The 18,214-nt window shown below is 41.0% G+C and overlaps 1 protein-coding gene across 6 annotated transcripts in view; it reads right to left on the reverse strand.

Annotated features, from left to right (window-relative positions):
* Positions 1 to 18,214, reverse strand: part of hlcs (holocarboxylase synthetase (biotin-(proprionyl-CoA-carboxylase (ATP-hydrolysing)) ligase)) — an 85,396-nt gene that overhangs the window by 43,728 nt on the left and 23,454 nt on the right. For 5 of the 6 annotated variants that reach the window (XM_057821624.1, XM_057821627.1, XM_057821625.1 and 2 more), the window contains 2 exons: positions 15,639 to 16,639; positions 4,705 to 4,884 (listed from right to left, as the gene is read on the reverse strand). In XM_057821624.1, the coding sequence (XP_057677607.1) occupies positions 4,705 to 4,884; positions 15,639 to 16,639 (1,181 nt within the window). The remainder of the gene's footprint in view (positions 1 to 4,704; positions 4,885 to 15,638; positions 16,640 to 18,214) is intronic. The other variant, XM_057821623.1, reaches the window with a different exon arrangement.

The following is an 18,214-nucleotide window of genomic DNA, read 5'->3' on the forward strand; positions in this document are numbered from 1 at the left end:
AATCAGCATTAGAAAATAGCTTAGTTTGAGCAATTTTCCAATTTCTGATGAAAAAACGGAGAAAATGAGCTTTTTGTAAACGCATACATTTCAAACATAACTTTGACAAAGCTATTTTTTGCATTAGTTACATCCCAAACATCTGAATAATGTTTTCCTTTTACAAAATACTATGAACAACCAGACAAATAGAGCTTTAGATAGAATAGTAACAATTTATTCACACACAACGACTGAGAGATGACGGTTTGTCGCCGAGATGACGCCGTTGTCGCCACGTCAGCTGTGTAAACGTTTCCCTCATCGTTGTCTGTCTCACAAAAATGGATTATTTTTGCATTTCTGCGGGGTCTGCTAGGCGAGCCGCTCCATGGGGGGTTTCACTCGTTTTGCACGATCGTCCAGCGCCTGGTGTCCCAGGCGTCCTCTCGTTGTTTTGTCCGGACGGAGCGCCGCCTGGGCTCAATCCGCCAGCGCTTTGACAATGCTGGCCGGCCGTTCACTGCTGTTGAATCGGCTTGTCTAGTCTTCCAAAATGTGTTACTGCCCTCCAGTGGCCAGTTTTATTGCTTTAAAATTGGTCTGGAGCGTTTTTCTTTGTTTCTCAGATACAGTGGAAGCTATATATGCTTCTTATAAAAAAAAAACGCAAAAGACGTATAAATACGGTTGCGGGACAGTTGAGCATTTAAAAATAAAACGTATTTATACGGTTCCGGGAGCAAATGAGTTAAAGGATATGAAAACGCAAAGGGGGTGTGAGACATCAATAGAACCGTTATGTGTCAAGATAACAAATATTGATAAAGTTAACAAAAAATAATCAATCACATTAATGACCAATTATCGAAAATAGATCGAAAATGACGAACATTTCCGAAAGTGTTCCGGAAACAGTCGAATGGGGCGGAGAAGTCATAACAAGGAAACAAAAGGTCGAGGCAGGTGCCATCGTTGTTTATCGACGAGAGAGTTGCGTTCGTGTTTTATCAAAAAATCGCTAAAATGGTTCAAACCTGTCATGCTATGTGGTTTACAAATGGCCATTTGTCGCAATGTAGTACCCATGAGTTCCCGAATGCGAGAAAAAGAGCTGGACTACGCAGACAATGAGTAAAGTTCGTCAGTGCTAAGAGGGCTAATTTTGCAGACCCAGCGGTTTTGTGTGGTGCGCATTTTACACCTGAAAGCTATACGAACTATGGGCAAATGAAATCAGGTTTTGCTAAGAAATTGCTGCTGAAAGCAGATGCGGTGCCCGGTGAAAGAGGACGATGACTGGCTCTGATGAGACCACCTCACCACCCCAGGCAAAGTAAAGGAGGGAAATGGCCAGAGTGAGTACTCTTTTATAATAAAAAACATCGCGCATTGAATATAGGACTGGACACATGTATAAATTATCGCTCGTAAAATATATAGAACAAATCCTCTAATCCCATTCATATTTGTGTCGGTTGGCAGAGCGAAACCGATGATAGCATATGATAATTATTCTATACATTACTTTATTTTGCAGTCACGGTGTATCAGCTTCACAAAAAGAAATGCAAAACAAACCATTCGGTGATTCTGTTGCCGCCGGTGTTTCATCAGTGTCATTGCTTCCCTCCCTTTCATTAGGCTGCACTGGCTTTTGTTTGGGCTACAATTGATAACCCAAAACACCAAAGAAAGGTTCATAACTCTCCTCGTCACCATTAGAAGAATGTTCATTACTTCGGATTCGTCGCTGCAAATAGAAACCAAATTGTCCGCCATCATCGCCGCAATTCAGTACCAAGCACTGAGCCGGTTGTTTCCCTATAGTGCCGTCACGCACACAATATGCTAGATTTCCGGCATCTCGGGGGCGGGTCCTTTTAGCTTGACAATCGACCTAATTTCTATCATTTTCTTGGTGTTGCGATGTGTGTAATTACACGAAGTGGCATGATATGAATTCAAAAGGCATGCGTTCATGGATAAATGATGGAATATTAGCATTTCCCCAGGTGTTGTCATACCCTTTAACGGCCCCTCGAGCAGGTACAAAATCAATCGACAAATCAGATTCGTTTATTTGCGTCACGTGTTCTTAACGAGCAACATCACTCTTGCGCGTCGGAAGTCGTCTCCACAACAACAAAGATGGTGAACAGGAGAGCCGAGAATATGTTCCAATCCACGGTAAAATCCGTTTTAAATTACCAAAAACACATCGACACGAGTCATTGACAACAGTCTGTCTCGCGCTAGCCATGTTGAATAAACTCCGCTCTCCTCGTATGTTTAGTTCCGCGCGCAAGTCCCTCGTCGTTTTACTAACGTCACGTCTGCCCGTCGCTGATTGGTCCACCCCGCTGTCTGTTTGCTGGTGCTTGCTCCGCCCTGGAAATTGTATCCGCTGAATGGTGGCCACACTCAATAGCTGGAACAGCGGTGAGTCTGGTGTACCAGGCAACACATACATATGATTCGTTACATTATTATTTTTATATGACGTGAGCCAGAAGTTGTTGTTTGAAACCGCTTCTGGTGATGAGCAAGGCGTTTTCGCGCAACGGTTTAACTTTGGTCTGAACGCAGCGTACCTTCACCAATGTTCGTCGGTGTCTGTCTTCTTACTCTGATTGTTAAAATTCGTGTCCATCGCAATGGCTTTTTTTTTGGGCTGGATTTAGAAGACCCAGCTTTCTTCTTTGGGGCTATCATGTGAAAAAACGAGGGCCAAAAAGGCAAAGATACCCCCACACACAAACACAGACAAGCACGATGCACTAGCTAAGCAGAAACGATGGTGCTGGGGACTAAATGGTAGAAGAGGCACGGGGCTCATAAAGTCCAAATGACGTACAGTGTATCACAAAAGTGAGTACACCCCTCCCATTTCTGCAGATGTTTATATCTTTTGAAAAGTAGTCTGTGTGCAGCTTAAATAATAGAGTTCATTTATTTTCTCCTCAAAATATAGCCATTAATTTCCAAACCCCTGGCAACAAAAGTAAGTACACCCCTTAGTGAAAGTTGTCAATATTAACATACGTACAACATGTCAACTGTCAATATTTTGTGTGGCCACCACTATTATCCAGAACTGCCTTTACTCTCCTGGGCATGGAGTTGACCTGAGCTTCACAGGTTGCCACTGGAAAGCGCTTCGACTCCTCCATGACAACGTTGCAGAGCTGCCGGATATTTGAGACTTTGCACACCTCCACCTTCCGCTTGAGGATCCCCCAAAGATTGGGTTCAAGTCTGGAGACATGCTTGGCCAGTCCATTACCTTTACCCTCAGTCTCTTCAGTAAAGCAGTGGTCATTTTGGAGGTGTGTTTGGGGTCATTGTCATGCTGGAACACTACCCTGCGACCCAGTTTCTGGAGGGAGGGGATCATGCTTTGCAGCAGTATTTCACAGTACATGTTGGAGTTCGTTTCTCTCAATGGAAAGTAACTCTCCAACACCTGCAGCACTCATGCAGTCCCAGACCATGACATTCCCACCACCATACTTGACTGTCGGCATGAGACACTTCTCTTTGTACTCCTCACCTGGTTGCCGCCAAAGATGCTTGAGACCATTGAAACCAAACAAATTAATCTTCATCTCAACAGACCATAGGACATGATTCCATTAATCCGTGTGCTTTGTTGACATGTCTTCAGCAAACTGTTTGCGGCCTTTCTTGTGTACAGTCTTCTGAAGAGGCTTCCTCCTGGGGTGACAGCCATGCACATCAATTTGATGTAGAGTGTGGTGTATGGTCTAAGCACTAGCAGGCTGACCACCCACCTCTTCAATCTTTGCAGCAATGCTGACAGCACTCCTGCGACGATCTTTCAAAGAAAGCATTTGGATGTGACGCTCAGCACGTGCGCTTGGCTTCTTTGGACGACCAACCCGAAGCCTGTTCTGAGTGGACCCTGCTCTTTTAAAACGCTGGATGATCTTAGCCACTGTGCTGCAGCTCAGTTTCAGGGTGTTGGCAAACTTGTAGTAGCCTTGGCCATCTTCATGTAGCGAAACAATACGTCTTTTAAGATCCTCAGAGAGTTCTTTGCCATGTGGTGCCATGATGGAACTTTCAGTGAGCAGTATGAGAGTGTGAGAGCTGCACTACAAATTTGAACACACCTGTGCCCTATGCACACCTGGATCTAGTAACACTAACGAATCACATGACATTTTGGAGGGAAAATGACAAGCAGTACTCAATGTGGACATTTAGGGATGTAGTTTCTAAGGGGTGTACTCATTTTTGTTACCAGGGGTTTAGATATTAATGGCTATATTTTGAGTTATTTTTTTAGGGGAAAATAAATTTCCTCCATTATATCAGCTGCACACAGACTACTTTTCATGGTGTCAAAAAGTGTAATTTTGTCAGTGTTGTCCCATGAAAAGATAAGTATCTGCAGAAATGCGAGGGGTGTACTCACTTTTGTGATACACTGTGTAACATAAATAACATGTAATGAACACTTTCACAAGATAAATTTGTTATCAAAAGCTATTTTTAGTCAAATTTTCAGTTTTAATTTCAGTAAGATACGAAAGCTGGTTGAAAATACCCTGTGAGATTATTTTCAAATTTTCCACATTCAGACGATTTCATCCGAAAATAAAAGGTTCAGCTCTTCATTCTAAACAGAGATGTTAAGACCCACCCTCTCCAAAGCATGAGCCGTGATAGCACGAACAAAAAAATCTTTCAAAGACTTACCTGAGATGTGGCCAGAAGGTACACTGGACTTGGTGCTGGGGCTTGGTTTTGCTGGCAACTAAGGCCAAGAGAAGTCAATATCTCTGTCAAGACTTGACAATGTAGTGCATCGTTGACCTCGAAACCATAAGAAATTTTAGTCGAAAAGTTCTGGAAGTGTGGTGTTTTTTCCAGATGAATCTACAGACAGGGAATATAAACATGTAGAATTACCTTTTCGGAGAACAGAAAGCCTGATGTTAACACCAGAAACAGTAATGTGATATTGATTGCATTTCCTCACAGTTGCGAGCATTTATTCACGGTGCACCATAAACTTCATAATGTATTGACGGGACACGGGGCCGATTCATAGGGGGCCTATCTCCGTCAAAACTGACCGAGTGGAAACACAGACAAAGAGCTTTTTCTGTTGAAAATTCTTGTGAAAAAAATGCTTAAATCCCTGAATTATATATAGATATGGAGGTAAACAGTCTCGATTCCTGGTTAAAAGCAAAAAAAAAAACCTTGCAGATAGCATTTATTTTACGTATATGTTGTAGTGCTGTCAAATTTATCGCGTTAATGGGCGGCAAGTAATTTTTTAAATTAATCACATAAAAATATTTGACACATTTAACGTATGCGTGGAATGACCCGCTCACGCATTGCCTCAAACAGATTACAATGACGCCATTTTTTGCACTTTGAGAGTGAAGAGAATGCCACCGGCCGCTTGCGGGTAGCGCCATTCCATACTAATGTTATTCCTCCTAATAGTGGGAGAGTTAGTCCTTAGTGGGAGAATTAGTAGTTTTGAGATTATACTGTTGCATTGTGCTATTTTGTGCTCCACACATATTTCTGTAAGTTTACTTTCTTTTAGTGGCAATTATGTGTCTCTTGTTGTATTTTGGGTTAGATATGTACAGAGATATACACTCACTGGCCACTTTATTAGGTACACCATACTAGTAACAGGTTGGACACCCTTTTGCCTTCAGAACTGCCTCAATTCTTCGTGGCATGGATTCAACAAGGTGCTGGAAGCATTCCTCAGAGAGTTTGGTCCATATTGACATGATGGCATCACACAGTTGGTGCAGATTTGTCGGCTGCACATCCATGATGCGAATCTCCCGTTCGACTACATCCCAAAGATGCTCTATTGGATTGAGATCTGGTGACTGTGGAGGCCATTTGAGTACAGTGAACTCATTGTCATGTTCAAAAAAACAGACTGAGTTGATTCCAGTTTTATGACATGGCGCATTATCCTGCTGAAAGTAGCCATCAGAAGTTCGGTACATTGTGGGATGGACATGGTCAGCAACAATACTCAGGTAGGCTGTGGCGTTCCAACGATGCTCAATTGGTACCAAGGGGCCCAAAGAGTGCCAAGAAAATATTCCCCACTCCATTACACCACCAGCCTGAACCGCTGATACAAGGTCCATGCTTTCATGTTGTTGACGCTAAATTCTGACCCTACCATCCGAATGTCGCAGCAGAAATCGAGACTCATCAGACCAGGCAACGTTTTCCAATCTTCTATTGTCCAATTTCGATGAGCTTGTGCAAATTGTAGCCTCAGTTTCCTGTTCTTAGCTGAAAGGAGTGGCACCCGGCGTGGTCTTCTGCTGCTGTAGCCCATCTGCCTCAAAGTTCGACGTACTGTGCGTTCAGAGATGCTCTTCTGCTTACCTTGGTTGTAACGGGTGGTTATTTGAGTCACTGCTGCCTTTCTATCAGCTCAAACCAGTCTGGCCATTCTCTGGCATCAACAAGGCATTTCCGCCAACAGAATTGCCGGTCACTGGATATTTTTTCTTTTTCGGACCATTCTCAGTAAACCCTAGAGATGGTTGTGCGTGAAAATCCCAGTAGATCAGCAGTTTCTGAAATACTCAGACCAGCCCTTCTGATACCAACAACCATGCCACGTTCAAAGTCGCTCAAATCACCTTTCTTCCCCATACTGATGCTCGGTTTGAACAGCAGGAGATTGTCTTAAACCATGTCTACATGCCTAAATGCACTGAGTTGCCGCCATGTGATTGGCTGATTAGTGTTAACGAGCAGTGTACCTAATAAAGTGGCCGGTGAGTGTATATGTTATAAAGGCTTATAAAGGCGAGTGGACACAGGCGCTCATTGGAACGCGCCGTTTATTGGCATAAGCTTCGGCAACTCCTTCACAACAAACATAAGTATCATTTAGTGAAAGCACAACAAAAATAATATTCCGATCTCTCAAAAAAAATAATGTTCACAAAAAGAAAAGCACTTCAATCTGTATTAATTAGGCCATATTCTCACACAGTTAAACAACTATGCAAAGAGAACTGGCATTCCCAATCAAAATAACTATGCAAAATACACATAAAACTTACTCAGACTTTGGTCAAACTCTATTATTATTATTATTCTCATTTATTATTATTATTATTATTACTATTTTATTAACTCTACTTTTGATTGAGCATTTTACAAATTTTATTAAAACGAAAACATTAAGAGGGGTTTTAATATAAAATTACTATAACTTGTACTAACATTTATCTTTTAAGAACTAATAGTTTTTCTATCCGTGGATGCCTTTTAACAGAAAGAATGTTAATAATATTAATGCCATCTAGTGGATTTATTGCTATAATAAACAAATACAGTACTTATGTACAGTATGTTGAATGTATATATCCGTCTTGTCTTATCTTTCCATTCCAACAATAATTTACAGAAAAATATGGCATATTTTAGAGATGGTTTGAATTGCAATTAATTATGATTAATTTTTAAGCTGTGATTAACTCGATTAAAATTCTTAATCGTTTGACAGCCCTAATAAATTGCGAACTTTGAGGCTAGTCAGTAAGGAAATTAGCGGCTGCCATATCACAGACAAAGAGCTTTTTCCGTTGAAAATTCTTGTGAATTAATGCTTAAATCCCTGAATTCTTTATTAGATACAGATGTAAAACGGTCTCGATTCTTGGTTAAAAGCTAAAGAAACCGTGCAGGTAGTCAGTAAGGAAATTAGCGGCCGCCATATATAAAGAAAGACCTTTTCCGTTGAAAATTCTTGTGAATTAATTCTTAAATCCCTGAATTCTTCATAGATAAGGACGTAAAAGAATATTCATTCTTGGTTAAAAGCAAAACAAAAACAACAACAAAACCCCCCCCCCAAAAAAAAAACCTGCAGGTAGCATTTATTTGACGTCAATATTGTGAAGTGTATAGCCAATGCTGTAGCGGTTAATTTCTCCTAATGATTTTTTCAAGTTTCAAACTGCATGCATGGTATGAAAAAAATAATAATTACCTTGAATCCTCGAACAAATCACTCCAGAGAACATTTTCTGTTTGTATGCAGTACAGCTTTTGTACTTTTTCAACTTCAATCCGGCGTTAGATCGCTGCATGTGACCGACTGCTAATAAATGAAGCAGAGTGTTGGATGGCCCCCTTCTGGAAGGCGTGACGCAGTGAATGGGAAATGTGTCATGTCAATACATTATGAAGTCTATGGGTGCACTTAAGTTTTCCATGTTCCATTGGATTGATGCTGAATGATTTGTTTTTAATGCCTTTTTAACACATTCTACTACTGAATTTTATCATCTCCTTTAACTTTTCAGAGGCCATTTTTGTTTTTGAACTTTGTTGTTCATTGACAACAACGAGGACGATTGGCGACCAAGCCACAAACAAACCCAAGTATGGACTCGTGCACCACAATTGACTTTTCGCAAACTCCCGCTCCTAAACGTCCATTCACCAATCATACATCCTAGAGACCGTTGTTAAGTGAGCATGATCCGACAAACTCTCGGATGTCCCATTGCCTAATTGATTTATTTGGTGGTTTTGCGATCGCCAACGGCCATAAAATTTGACGGAAGAAGACGAAAAGGCTCAACGGGCTGCGGACGTCCAAACTGGAGAGGCGATCCATTTCTAAATGGGACACGAGGTACCCCAAGAGTATATCAGTATGAATGCTGTTACTTTCCTTCTCTAAGTTGAAAAAACTGGATTAGACAGTCTGTATGAAAAGCAAAATGTCTCCGAAACAAACAAGCATACATATGTGTTCTCTTAAGGTAAGACAAATACACGTAGTCCAAAACATGTATTATACGTCATTATACTGTCCTCACCAAGACGTTGGAGCTACAGTGGGGCAAATAGGTATTTAGTCAACCACTAATTGTGCAAGTTCTCCCTTTTGAAAATATTAGCGAGACCTGTAATTATCAACATGGGTAAACCTCAACCAGGAGAGACAGAATGTGGAAAAAACGCCAGAAAATCACATTGTTTGATTTTTAAATAATTTATTTGCAATTCATGGTGGAAAATAAGTATTTGGTCAATACCAAAAGTTCATCTCAATATTTTGTTATGTACCCTTTGTTGGCAATAACGGAGGCCAAATGTTTTCTGTAACTCTTCACAAGCTTTTCACACACGCTGTTGCTGGTATTTTGGCCCATTCCTCCATGCAGATCTCCTCTAGAGCAGTGATGTTTTGGGGCTGTCGTTGGGCAACACGGACTTTCAACTCCCTCCACAGATTTTCTATGGGGTTGAGATCTGGAGACTGGCTAGGCCAATCCAGGACTTTGAAATGCTTCTAACGAAGCCACTCCTTTGTTGCCCTGGCTGTGTGTCTGGGATCATTGTAATGCTGAAAGACCCAGCCACGTCTCATCTTCAATGCCCTTGCTGATGGAAGGTGATTTTCACTCAAAATCTCTCGATACGTGGCCCCATTTATTCTTTTCTTTACATGGATCAGTCGTCCTGGTCCCTTTGCAGAAAAACAGCCCCAAAGCATGATGTTTCCACCCCCATGCTTCACAGTGGATATGGTGTTCTTCGGATGCAATTCAGTATTCTTTTCCCTCCAAACACGAGAACCTGTGTTTCTACCAAAAAGTTCGATTTTGGTTTCATCTGACCATAACACATTCTCCCAGTCCGCTTCTGGATCATCCAAATGCTCTCTAGCGAACTGCAGACGGGCCTGGACGTGTACTTTCTTCAGCAGGGGGACACGTCTCGCAGTGCAGGATTTGAGTCCTTGGCGGCACATTGTGTTACTGATAGTAGCCTTTGTTACTGTGGTCCCAGCTCTCTGTAGGTCATACACTAGGTCCCCCCGTGTGGTTCTGGGATTTTTGCTCACCATTCTTGTTATCATTTCGACGCCACGGGGTGAGATCTTGCATGGAGCCCGAGATCGAGGGAGATAATCAGTGGTCTTGTCTGTCTTCCATTTTCTAATAATTGCTTCCACAGTTGATATCTTTACACCAAGCGTTTTACCCATTGCAGAGTCAGTCTTCCCAGCCTGGTGCAGGTCTACAATTTTGTCTCTGGTGTCCTTCGACAGCTCTTTGGTCTTAGCCATAGTGGAGTTTGGAAGGTGACTGACTGAGCTTGTGGACAGGTTTCTTTTAGAACGATAATGAGTTAAAACAGGTGCCATTAATACAGGTAATGAGTGGAGCTCGTTAGAAGAAGTACGACCTCTTTGACAGCCAGAAATCTTGCTTGTTTGTAGGTGACCAAATACTTATTTTCCACTCTAATTTGGAAATAAATTCTTTAAAAATCAAAAAATGTGATTTTCAGTTTTTTCCACATTCTGTCTCTCATGGTTGAGGTTTACCCATGTTGACAATTACAGGCCTCTCTAATCTTTTCAAGTAGGAGAACTTGCACAATTGGTGGTTGACTAAATACTTATTTGCCCCACTGTAAATCCTAACTAGACAGTGAGCTAAGCTCCGAAATGATGATGTCCGACGTCCGTGTGCTTTGCTGACTTTATTCAGCTGCTCATGATATCAACCCTTACAGAATGAAACTAAACTAAAATGAAATTAAATCAGTCTCATCTTCATTAAAAGCAATTCAAATTTGTGTTTACAAGTAGCTGCTGATACAGCAATAACAAACAATTAGCATGTATCAGTTAGCTCCCGCACATAATCAAAAACAATCACATATACTCACCCCAAGTATTCGACCACAATTGAAAGCGCATAATAAATAATACACAAGGGATTATATTAAGACGTCGCCTCTGGATGCTTCACAAGCAACAAATGTACTGTCACTGTCACTGCTGTCACTCGGCTGCTCTGTGTGTGCGTGTGTAGGGTGGGCGGGTGCATCTATACATGCGCTCGCTTCCTGTTCTATGCTTCCTGCGCCAAAATAAAAGCATGCATCACAAACCAAAAGTCTACATTTAAAAAATAAAAAGGGTGAGACGCAGGCTTCTTTAGGTCGAAATCGCTTAAGTCGGATCCATCGTAACCCGGGGACTACCTGCATTATATCTTACTAGGATGTCATTGTTAACATGTTAAAGCATTTGTGCCTAAAAATGATTTGTTGCGAGACGAGAAAAAAGAATGGGAGCACGAGTGCGAGCATAGATTATACCCCTTTATTTACATTTTGTTCCTATAAATATAAGAGATTGGAAGATGTCTTGATCCCCATCTTTTTAGCTTACAATAAATCATTAGTTATTTCAGAGCTGACAATTCTTACTGGCTCTGTATGACTCCAATAGGACTGATGATTTGCGGCGTGGCCGATAAAATGTGGGCTAAAACACACAACTTTACACAAAGTATTTGCCCAGGTAAAATTAAACTGCGCCTCGTCATTTGGAGCATATGAAATAACGGGATTTCAATCGCGATACAGTGCCAATGAAGAAAATTGAGTGCTATTTTCAAAAGATGTTAAGCAAGAAGGGAAAGGAAATTGGCGACAAAAATGCGGCAGGGGATGCTTTCTGAGTCTGACAGTATCGAGTCCGAAGATATGCCGACAGTCAGTGTTGGCAGCGACACTGTTAGCGAGATTTACAGATTCCGATCAGATTGGCTCAAACTCTTCCCTTGGCTAAAACTACAGTAGAAGACAATCTCACAGCCAACATTTCCACGATTTGGAATTTGTAGGGAGCCAACATGCGGTTTGAAAAATACTTCCAAACAGCAGACATGTTGGTTGTGAGCTAGTAGCGTTATTAAGATGGCGTCAGCCAGCGTGTAGCTTCTCGCCGTGTTTCCATAACGTCATCACCAGGGATGGGAATCGAGAGCCGGTTCCTATATGGCAGGGGTCTTCAAACCAGTCCTCAAGGGCCGCTGTGGGTCCTGGTGTTTGTTCCTACCAATCGAGCACAGTTTAACCAATGAGTTTTCTGATAAAACAAGCAGCACCTGGATGGAATCAACTGATTATACTTGTAAAGCACCAGATTGGTGCAAAGGTGTCCTGTTGTTTTATTGGAACAAAATCCTGCACGCACTGCAGCCCTATTTGGCATTGTTTGGAGACCACTGCTATAGGGAATCGGATCCGTGCGTTTCAGTTCCATGGAATCGTTTGTCAGTTGATCAAATGATTCTCTACTAGATTCCAACCAGCATAAATTACGTCACGTATGCTACGCATATTACGTACGCTCGATTCAGCAAGTTAGACTACGTGATTATTCAAAGAAGGACCACTCACCATGTGTAATTGGAGAGTCGTCGCCGAGTGACTTTGCATTGATTTTCACAAGCCAGGTCATTATTCATGAGACTACTTAAAGAAATGGTGATTTTTCCCAAAAAGTTTGGCTGGGGGTGCGACTTATACTCTGGAGCGATTTATGTGTGAAATTGTTAACATATTATTATATAATTTTACATGTTAATTTGGTGTTTTGAAGTGACACTGATGGTTTGGTAAACCTGTTAACATGTTCTTTATGCTATAGCTATCTGAATAACTCTTAATAGCTATGTTACGTTAACATACCGGCCACGTTTGCATTTCGCTATTCATGCATCATGTAACATTATTATTCTGTACACTTATTCAGCATGTTGTTCTCTATTATATTTTTATTTTCAATTGCCTTTCAAAATGACATATCTGTTCTATGTGCTGGATTCTATCAGATAAATTTCCCCCCAAAATGCGACTTATACTCCGGTGCGACTTATATATGTTTTTTTCCTTTTCATTGCGCATTTTTGGGGTGGTGCAACTTATAGTCCGAAAAATACGGTAATGGGTCTATCATATTCCTCGTCGGATGCTCTATAAGAAAAATATAACATATACAGTGCCTTGCAAAAGTATTCGGCCCCCTTGAACCTTGCAACCTTTCGCCACATTTCAGGCTTCAAACATAAAGATATAAAATTTTAATTTTTTGTCAAGAATCAACAACAAGTGGGACACAATCGTGAAGTGGAACAAAATTTATTGGATATTTTAAACTTTTTTAACAAATAAAAAACTGAAAAGTGTGGCGTGCAATATTATCCGGCCCCCTTGCGTTAATACTTTGTAGCGCCACCTTTTGCTCCAATTACAGCTGCAAGTCGCTTGGGGTATGTTTCTATCAGTTTTGCACATCGAGAGACTGACATTCTTGCCCATTCTTCCTTGCAAAACAGCTCGAGCTCAGTGAGGTTGGATGGAGAGTGTTTGTGAACAGCAGTCTTCAGCTCTTTCCACAGATTCTCGATTGGATTCAGGTCTGGACTTTGACTTGGCCATTCTAACACCTGGATACGTTTATTTTTGAACCATTCCATTGTAGATTTGGCTTTATGTTTTGGATCATTGTCCTGTTGGAAGATAAATCTCTGTCCCAGTCTCTGGTCTTGTGCAGACACCAACAGGTTTTCTTCCAGAATGTTCCTGTATTTGGCTGCATCCATCTTCCCGTCAATTTTAACCATCTTCCCTGTCCCTGCTGAAGAAAAGCAGGCCCAAACCATGATGCTGCCACCACCATGTTTGACAGTGGGGATGGTGTGTTCAGGGTGATGAGCTGTGTTGCTTTTACGCCAAACATATCGTTTTGCATTGTGGCCAAAAAGTTCAATTTTGGTTTCATCTGACCAGAGCACCTTCTTCCACATGTTTGGTGTGTCTCCCAGGTGGCTTGTGGCAAACTTTAAACGAGACTTTTTATGGATATCTTTGAGGAATGGCTTTCTTCTTGCCACTCTTTCATAAAGGCCAGATTTGTGCAGTCTCCCACCTCAGTTGTAAATCTCTGCAGTTCATCCAGAGTGATCATGGGCCTCTTGGCTGCATCTCTGATCAGTTTTCTTCTTGTTTGAGAAGAAAGTTTGGAAGGACGGCCGGGTCTTGGTAGATTTGCAGTGGTCTGATGCTCCTTCCATTTCAATATGATGGCTTGCACAGTGCTCCTTGAGATGTTTAAAGCTTGGGAAATCTTTTTGTATCCAAATCCGGCTTTAAACTTCTCCACAACAGTATCTCGGACCTGCCTGGTGTGTTCCTTGGTTTTCATAATGCTCTCTGCACTTTAAACAGAACCCTGAGACTATCACAGAGCAGGTGCATTTATACGGAGACTTGATTACACACAGGTGGATTCTATTTATCATCATCGGTCATTTAGGACAACACTGGATCATTCAGAGATCCTCACTGAACTTCTGAAGTGAGTTTGCTGCACTGAAAGTAAAGGGGCCGAATAATATTGCACGCCCCACTTTTCAGTTTTTTATTTGTTAAAAAAGTTTAAATTATCCAATAAATGTTGTTCCACTTCACGATTGTGTCCCACTTGTTGTTGATTCTTGACAAAAAAATTAAATTTCATATCTTTATGTTTGAAGCCTGAAATGTGGCGAAAGGTTGCAAGATTCAAGGGGGCCGAATACTTTTGCAAGGCACTGTATGCATCTAAAATAATCCTAAACAATTTCATTAGCAATTTTAATACTCATTTCGGTCGGTAGTCCACCAATCGGTGGTTTATTCTGAATAATTTGAATTTGGTGGGTCGTAGGGCCAATCTGACTACTGATTTCACACAAAAGTATATACCTCCACATCCGATGGTGGAATTTTTGTGTTGTTACGACTAACGGAAGTGGATGTTCCAAATTCCTTCCCATAATGTACCTGACTACAACCAATCAGCGTATTTTCGCCCGTAATTCGAGATAGGACGGTCCCACTGGTCCCAAACCACTTTTATTCTACTCAGTATAAAAAGGTCTTTCCATAGAGTACCCAAACTATGTCTAGGAAGTTATAACAAATCCAAGTTAACAGAGGATTGTGCTAAAATTCCTCTTATATTGCATACTTATGTAATTACACCAACTTAATTATAAACGTTTTAATATTTGGGACAACAAAAGAGATACTCTGCCCCTGCTGTCTGGACTAGTTGAACACTTTCTGTGTGTGCAGGCTTTCTCCACCCCATCTGAGAGGGTGTTCTCCACTGCTGGAGACACCATAAGTCCAGAAAGATCACGTATCCTACCTGAAAAAGCAGACATGCTTATTTTTCTGCAAAATAATTGTTGATTTTGCACATTTGCACGACGCACTGTTGTATTTGACAGTATTTTTTTTTTTTTTTATTAGTGCTTTTTAGTGCTATCAGCTCATATGTCCTTTTAAAAAGGAGGATTTTTTATTTCTAAATAGAACAATGTTTCAGTAAAATGTTACACATTCTTGTCTATTTGTCACAGTTAACATCGAGGCTTTGGGCCTCTTTTGACCTCATTGCGAGTTTGTAAGGTTGTGACTTCTGATTAAACAAACTAGATGGCAATCAAAATGTTTGTTCTTCTTTTTCCCCAAATTAGAATCAATAACAGAATCGATAAAGAATCAAATCGCTAAGCAATATCGATATTGGAATCGGAATCGTAAAAATCCTATCAATTCCCATCCCAAGTTTCTTCACACTATTTGGTAGTAAACTTTTGGTCTTCATAACTGAAAACCGACAATATATTTTTAGCTATTTTTGGCCAAATTTTTGGTCACATCTCTAGGGAAAACCTATGAACAGTAGAACCCTGGTATGTTGTATGTTGGTTCAAATAGGAGTTTTGCAAAAAATTGCGATATCTCACCTGACACAAGACAGCTTGACCCCCATCCTCTCCGTCGGTTACGCTGATGATAACCATATCCTTTTTATGGGGACCTTCTTTTAGCTCCCCCCAGAGGTCCAATTTCACTTGTTCCGGGAAATCTTTGACAAAGACCTTCCCACTTGTAAAAACGCTTAGTTCAAGTTCTGTGCCATCCTTACAGGTGAAGCTCAGCCTACGCCTTTGGCCAAGTTGTTGGTCCTTTGTTTCTAGAGAGATACCTTTAGGGCACAGTGAGGAAGCGAGCCCAAGGACCTTTCCACCTTGTCTCAGGTAGTTCATAAATCTTGTGTGAAGCTGGGGAGTTAGCACGTTGTCCTCTGCGAGAACCAGGAGCCTGGTATTTTCCAACCAGGGTTGACTTAAAACTTCTTGTGGCTGAAGGCAATAGATAATGTATTTTTCCGTGTTTAGACACTGTGTTAAAATCTGATGAACTGCTTGAAAACGCTCGTTCCTGCCATTTGTGTATACTAGAATATTTGGCGGTTTGTTGTCAAGTCCATAGCTCTTGCAGGAATCATTTTTGACATCATGTTTAAAGTCATCAAACGTCTCATCCTCACTATCAGAATAAAGTGAGTGATCATGAGAGATATCTGAAATGTTCTCTGCGGAAGAATATTTGACAGAAACTATCGTGCTATTTTCTAGCTCCAGGCATTCATGGCAGTTTGACAGATGTAGCGATTGCCCGTGGCTTTCCATGTGGTGACAATTCTCCAAGAAATGATCCTCAGAGTCAGTGCCTTGATCCTGACTGCAGCACGTTGGTCCTAATCCGCTTTGTTCTTCTAACTCCTTTGCATAAATGGTAAGAGGTACATTGCTTTGACTGCACTGAAGGTGCTGGGAGTATGGACAAGGCAAAGGCTGACCTTTTTCACCCTGGGTGTTGTCTGTGAGCATTGAGTTTACCTTGATGGGCTTCAGTGGACATTGAATCACCTCACCAAGAATGGATCCATGGAGGATGATGGCTAGGTAGATGAAGAAAAGAGATTAATGATATAATACATGTTGTTTTTAAAAATGCATTATGTACAGTTGACATTAACAAAGGTTATATGGTCCAATTTAATACAACAGATTTATTGGGGTATTTCATATAAAAGTTAAATACCCTGTAAATATCCCTTAAAAGGGATCCTCGAGCTTTAAGACAAGTAATTCTTAAAAGATAAATGTTAGTATGAGTTACAATAATTTGATACTAAACCCCTCTGAATGTTTTCGTTTTAATAAAATTTGTAATATTATTTTAAGAGATAGGTCGCCATTCTTGTTGACGTCGCAGTGCGGTAACGTCACCCGGCCCGTTGCCGAACTTCCAGCGTGTCACTCGTTAGCTACCCCAACATGTTGTCGGTTCTGCTCTTCGAATTTGAACCAGATCAGAAAACTGAAGAGCAGGACAACACTGTCGGTCGTTCACAAGACGAGCAGCAAAGGCAAAATTTAGAGCAGGAAATACCTGATAAGAGTTGGGCAAAACTGGTGATGTACTCGCGGCAAGTGCGTCTCAATGACAACAGAGCGATAGAGTGTATGCTGTCGAGAACGCCGGTTTTTGTTAGCAGATCTTCAAGGTGAGCTATTAAGTGGTCAAACCTATTCCAGTATAATTATGTAGATTGTTAGCATCCAGAGATGTTGTGTGCTTTACATACAGTACAGGCCAAAAGTTTGAACACAGCTTGTCATTTGTGCATTTTTATTTTCATGACTATTGACATTACAAACTCTCATTGAAGGTAATAAAACTATGAATGCACACTTGTGATAGTCAGGATCGGAGTCGTGTCGTGGCTGTCCTCATTAAATTGTCATCTGGATCGAGTATCCTCCATGTCTTGTACATCCAACTCACGTTTAGCTATGTAAGAGTGGTCCATATTAAGTGCTCGGCGCGCATCAGCTGGCATCTGTATCGCTGCATCGGACGTGTATGGATCAGTTTGAGTGGCAGCATCACTCATATTAGGTGAATACTGAACAGATACACTTACTGCCTGATGAACTGACAGTAGAGGTGAATTATTAGCTTCCTCTGTGACTAGTAGTACGCCAGAAGGTTCGCCTACTGCTGTAACGACAGGAGCGGCTTGCCTGCTTAAGAGAGCGGCCAGCAGTTTGTCTTTGGCGCTTTATTGGCAAGGCAAGGCAAGGCAAATTTATTTATATAGCACAATTCAACACAAGGCAATTCAAAGTGCTTTACATCACATGAAAACCATAAAAATCACATTTAAATCAACACAACGTAAAAACCAAGACAAAAGATCGCATTTAATCACAGAATAAAAATAAATAAATAAAAATAAAACAAAAATAGAAATAAAGCAAAAACTACTACTAATAATAATCATTGAAATCAGCAATGGAGATAAGCACAAGAGGAATAGAAGGCAGGTAGATTGAAATATATAGACAGTTATGGATATGCAGTGCTAAACAAAAGCGTTTTTAGCCCTGATTTAAATGAGCTAACGGTTTGAGCATACTTCAGACCTTCGGGTAACTTGTTCCAGAGGTGAGGAGCATAATAACTAAAT

This window comes from Corythoichthys intestinalis, chromosome 18 (assembly GCF_030265065.1).
Source record: "Corythoichthys intestinalis isolate RoL2023-P3 chromosome 18, ASM3026506v1, whole genome shotgun sequence".
Taxonomy (NCBI): Eukaryota; Metazoa; Chordata; class Actinopteri; order Syngnathiformes; family Syngnathidae; genus Corythoichthys; species Corythoichthys intestinalis.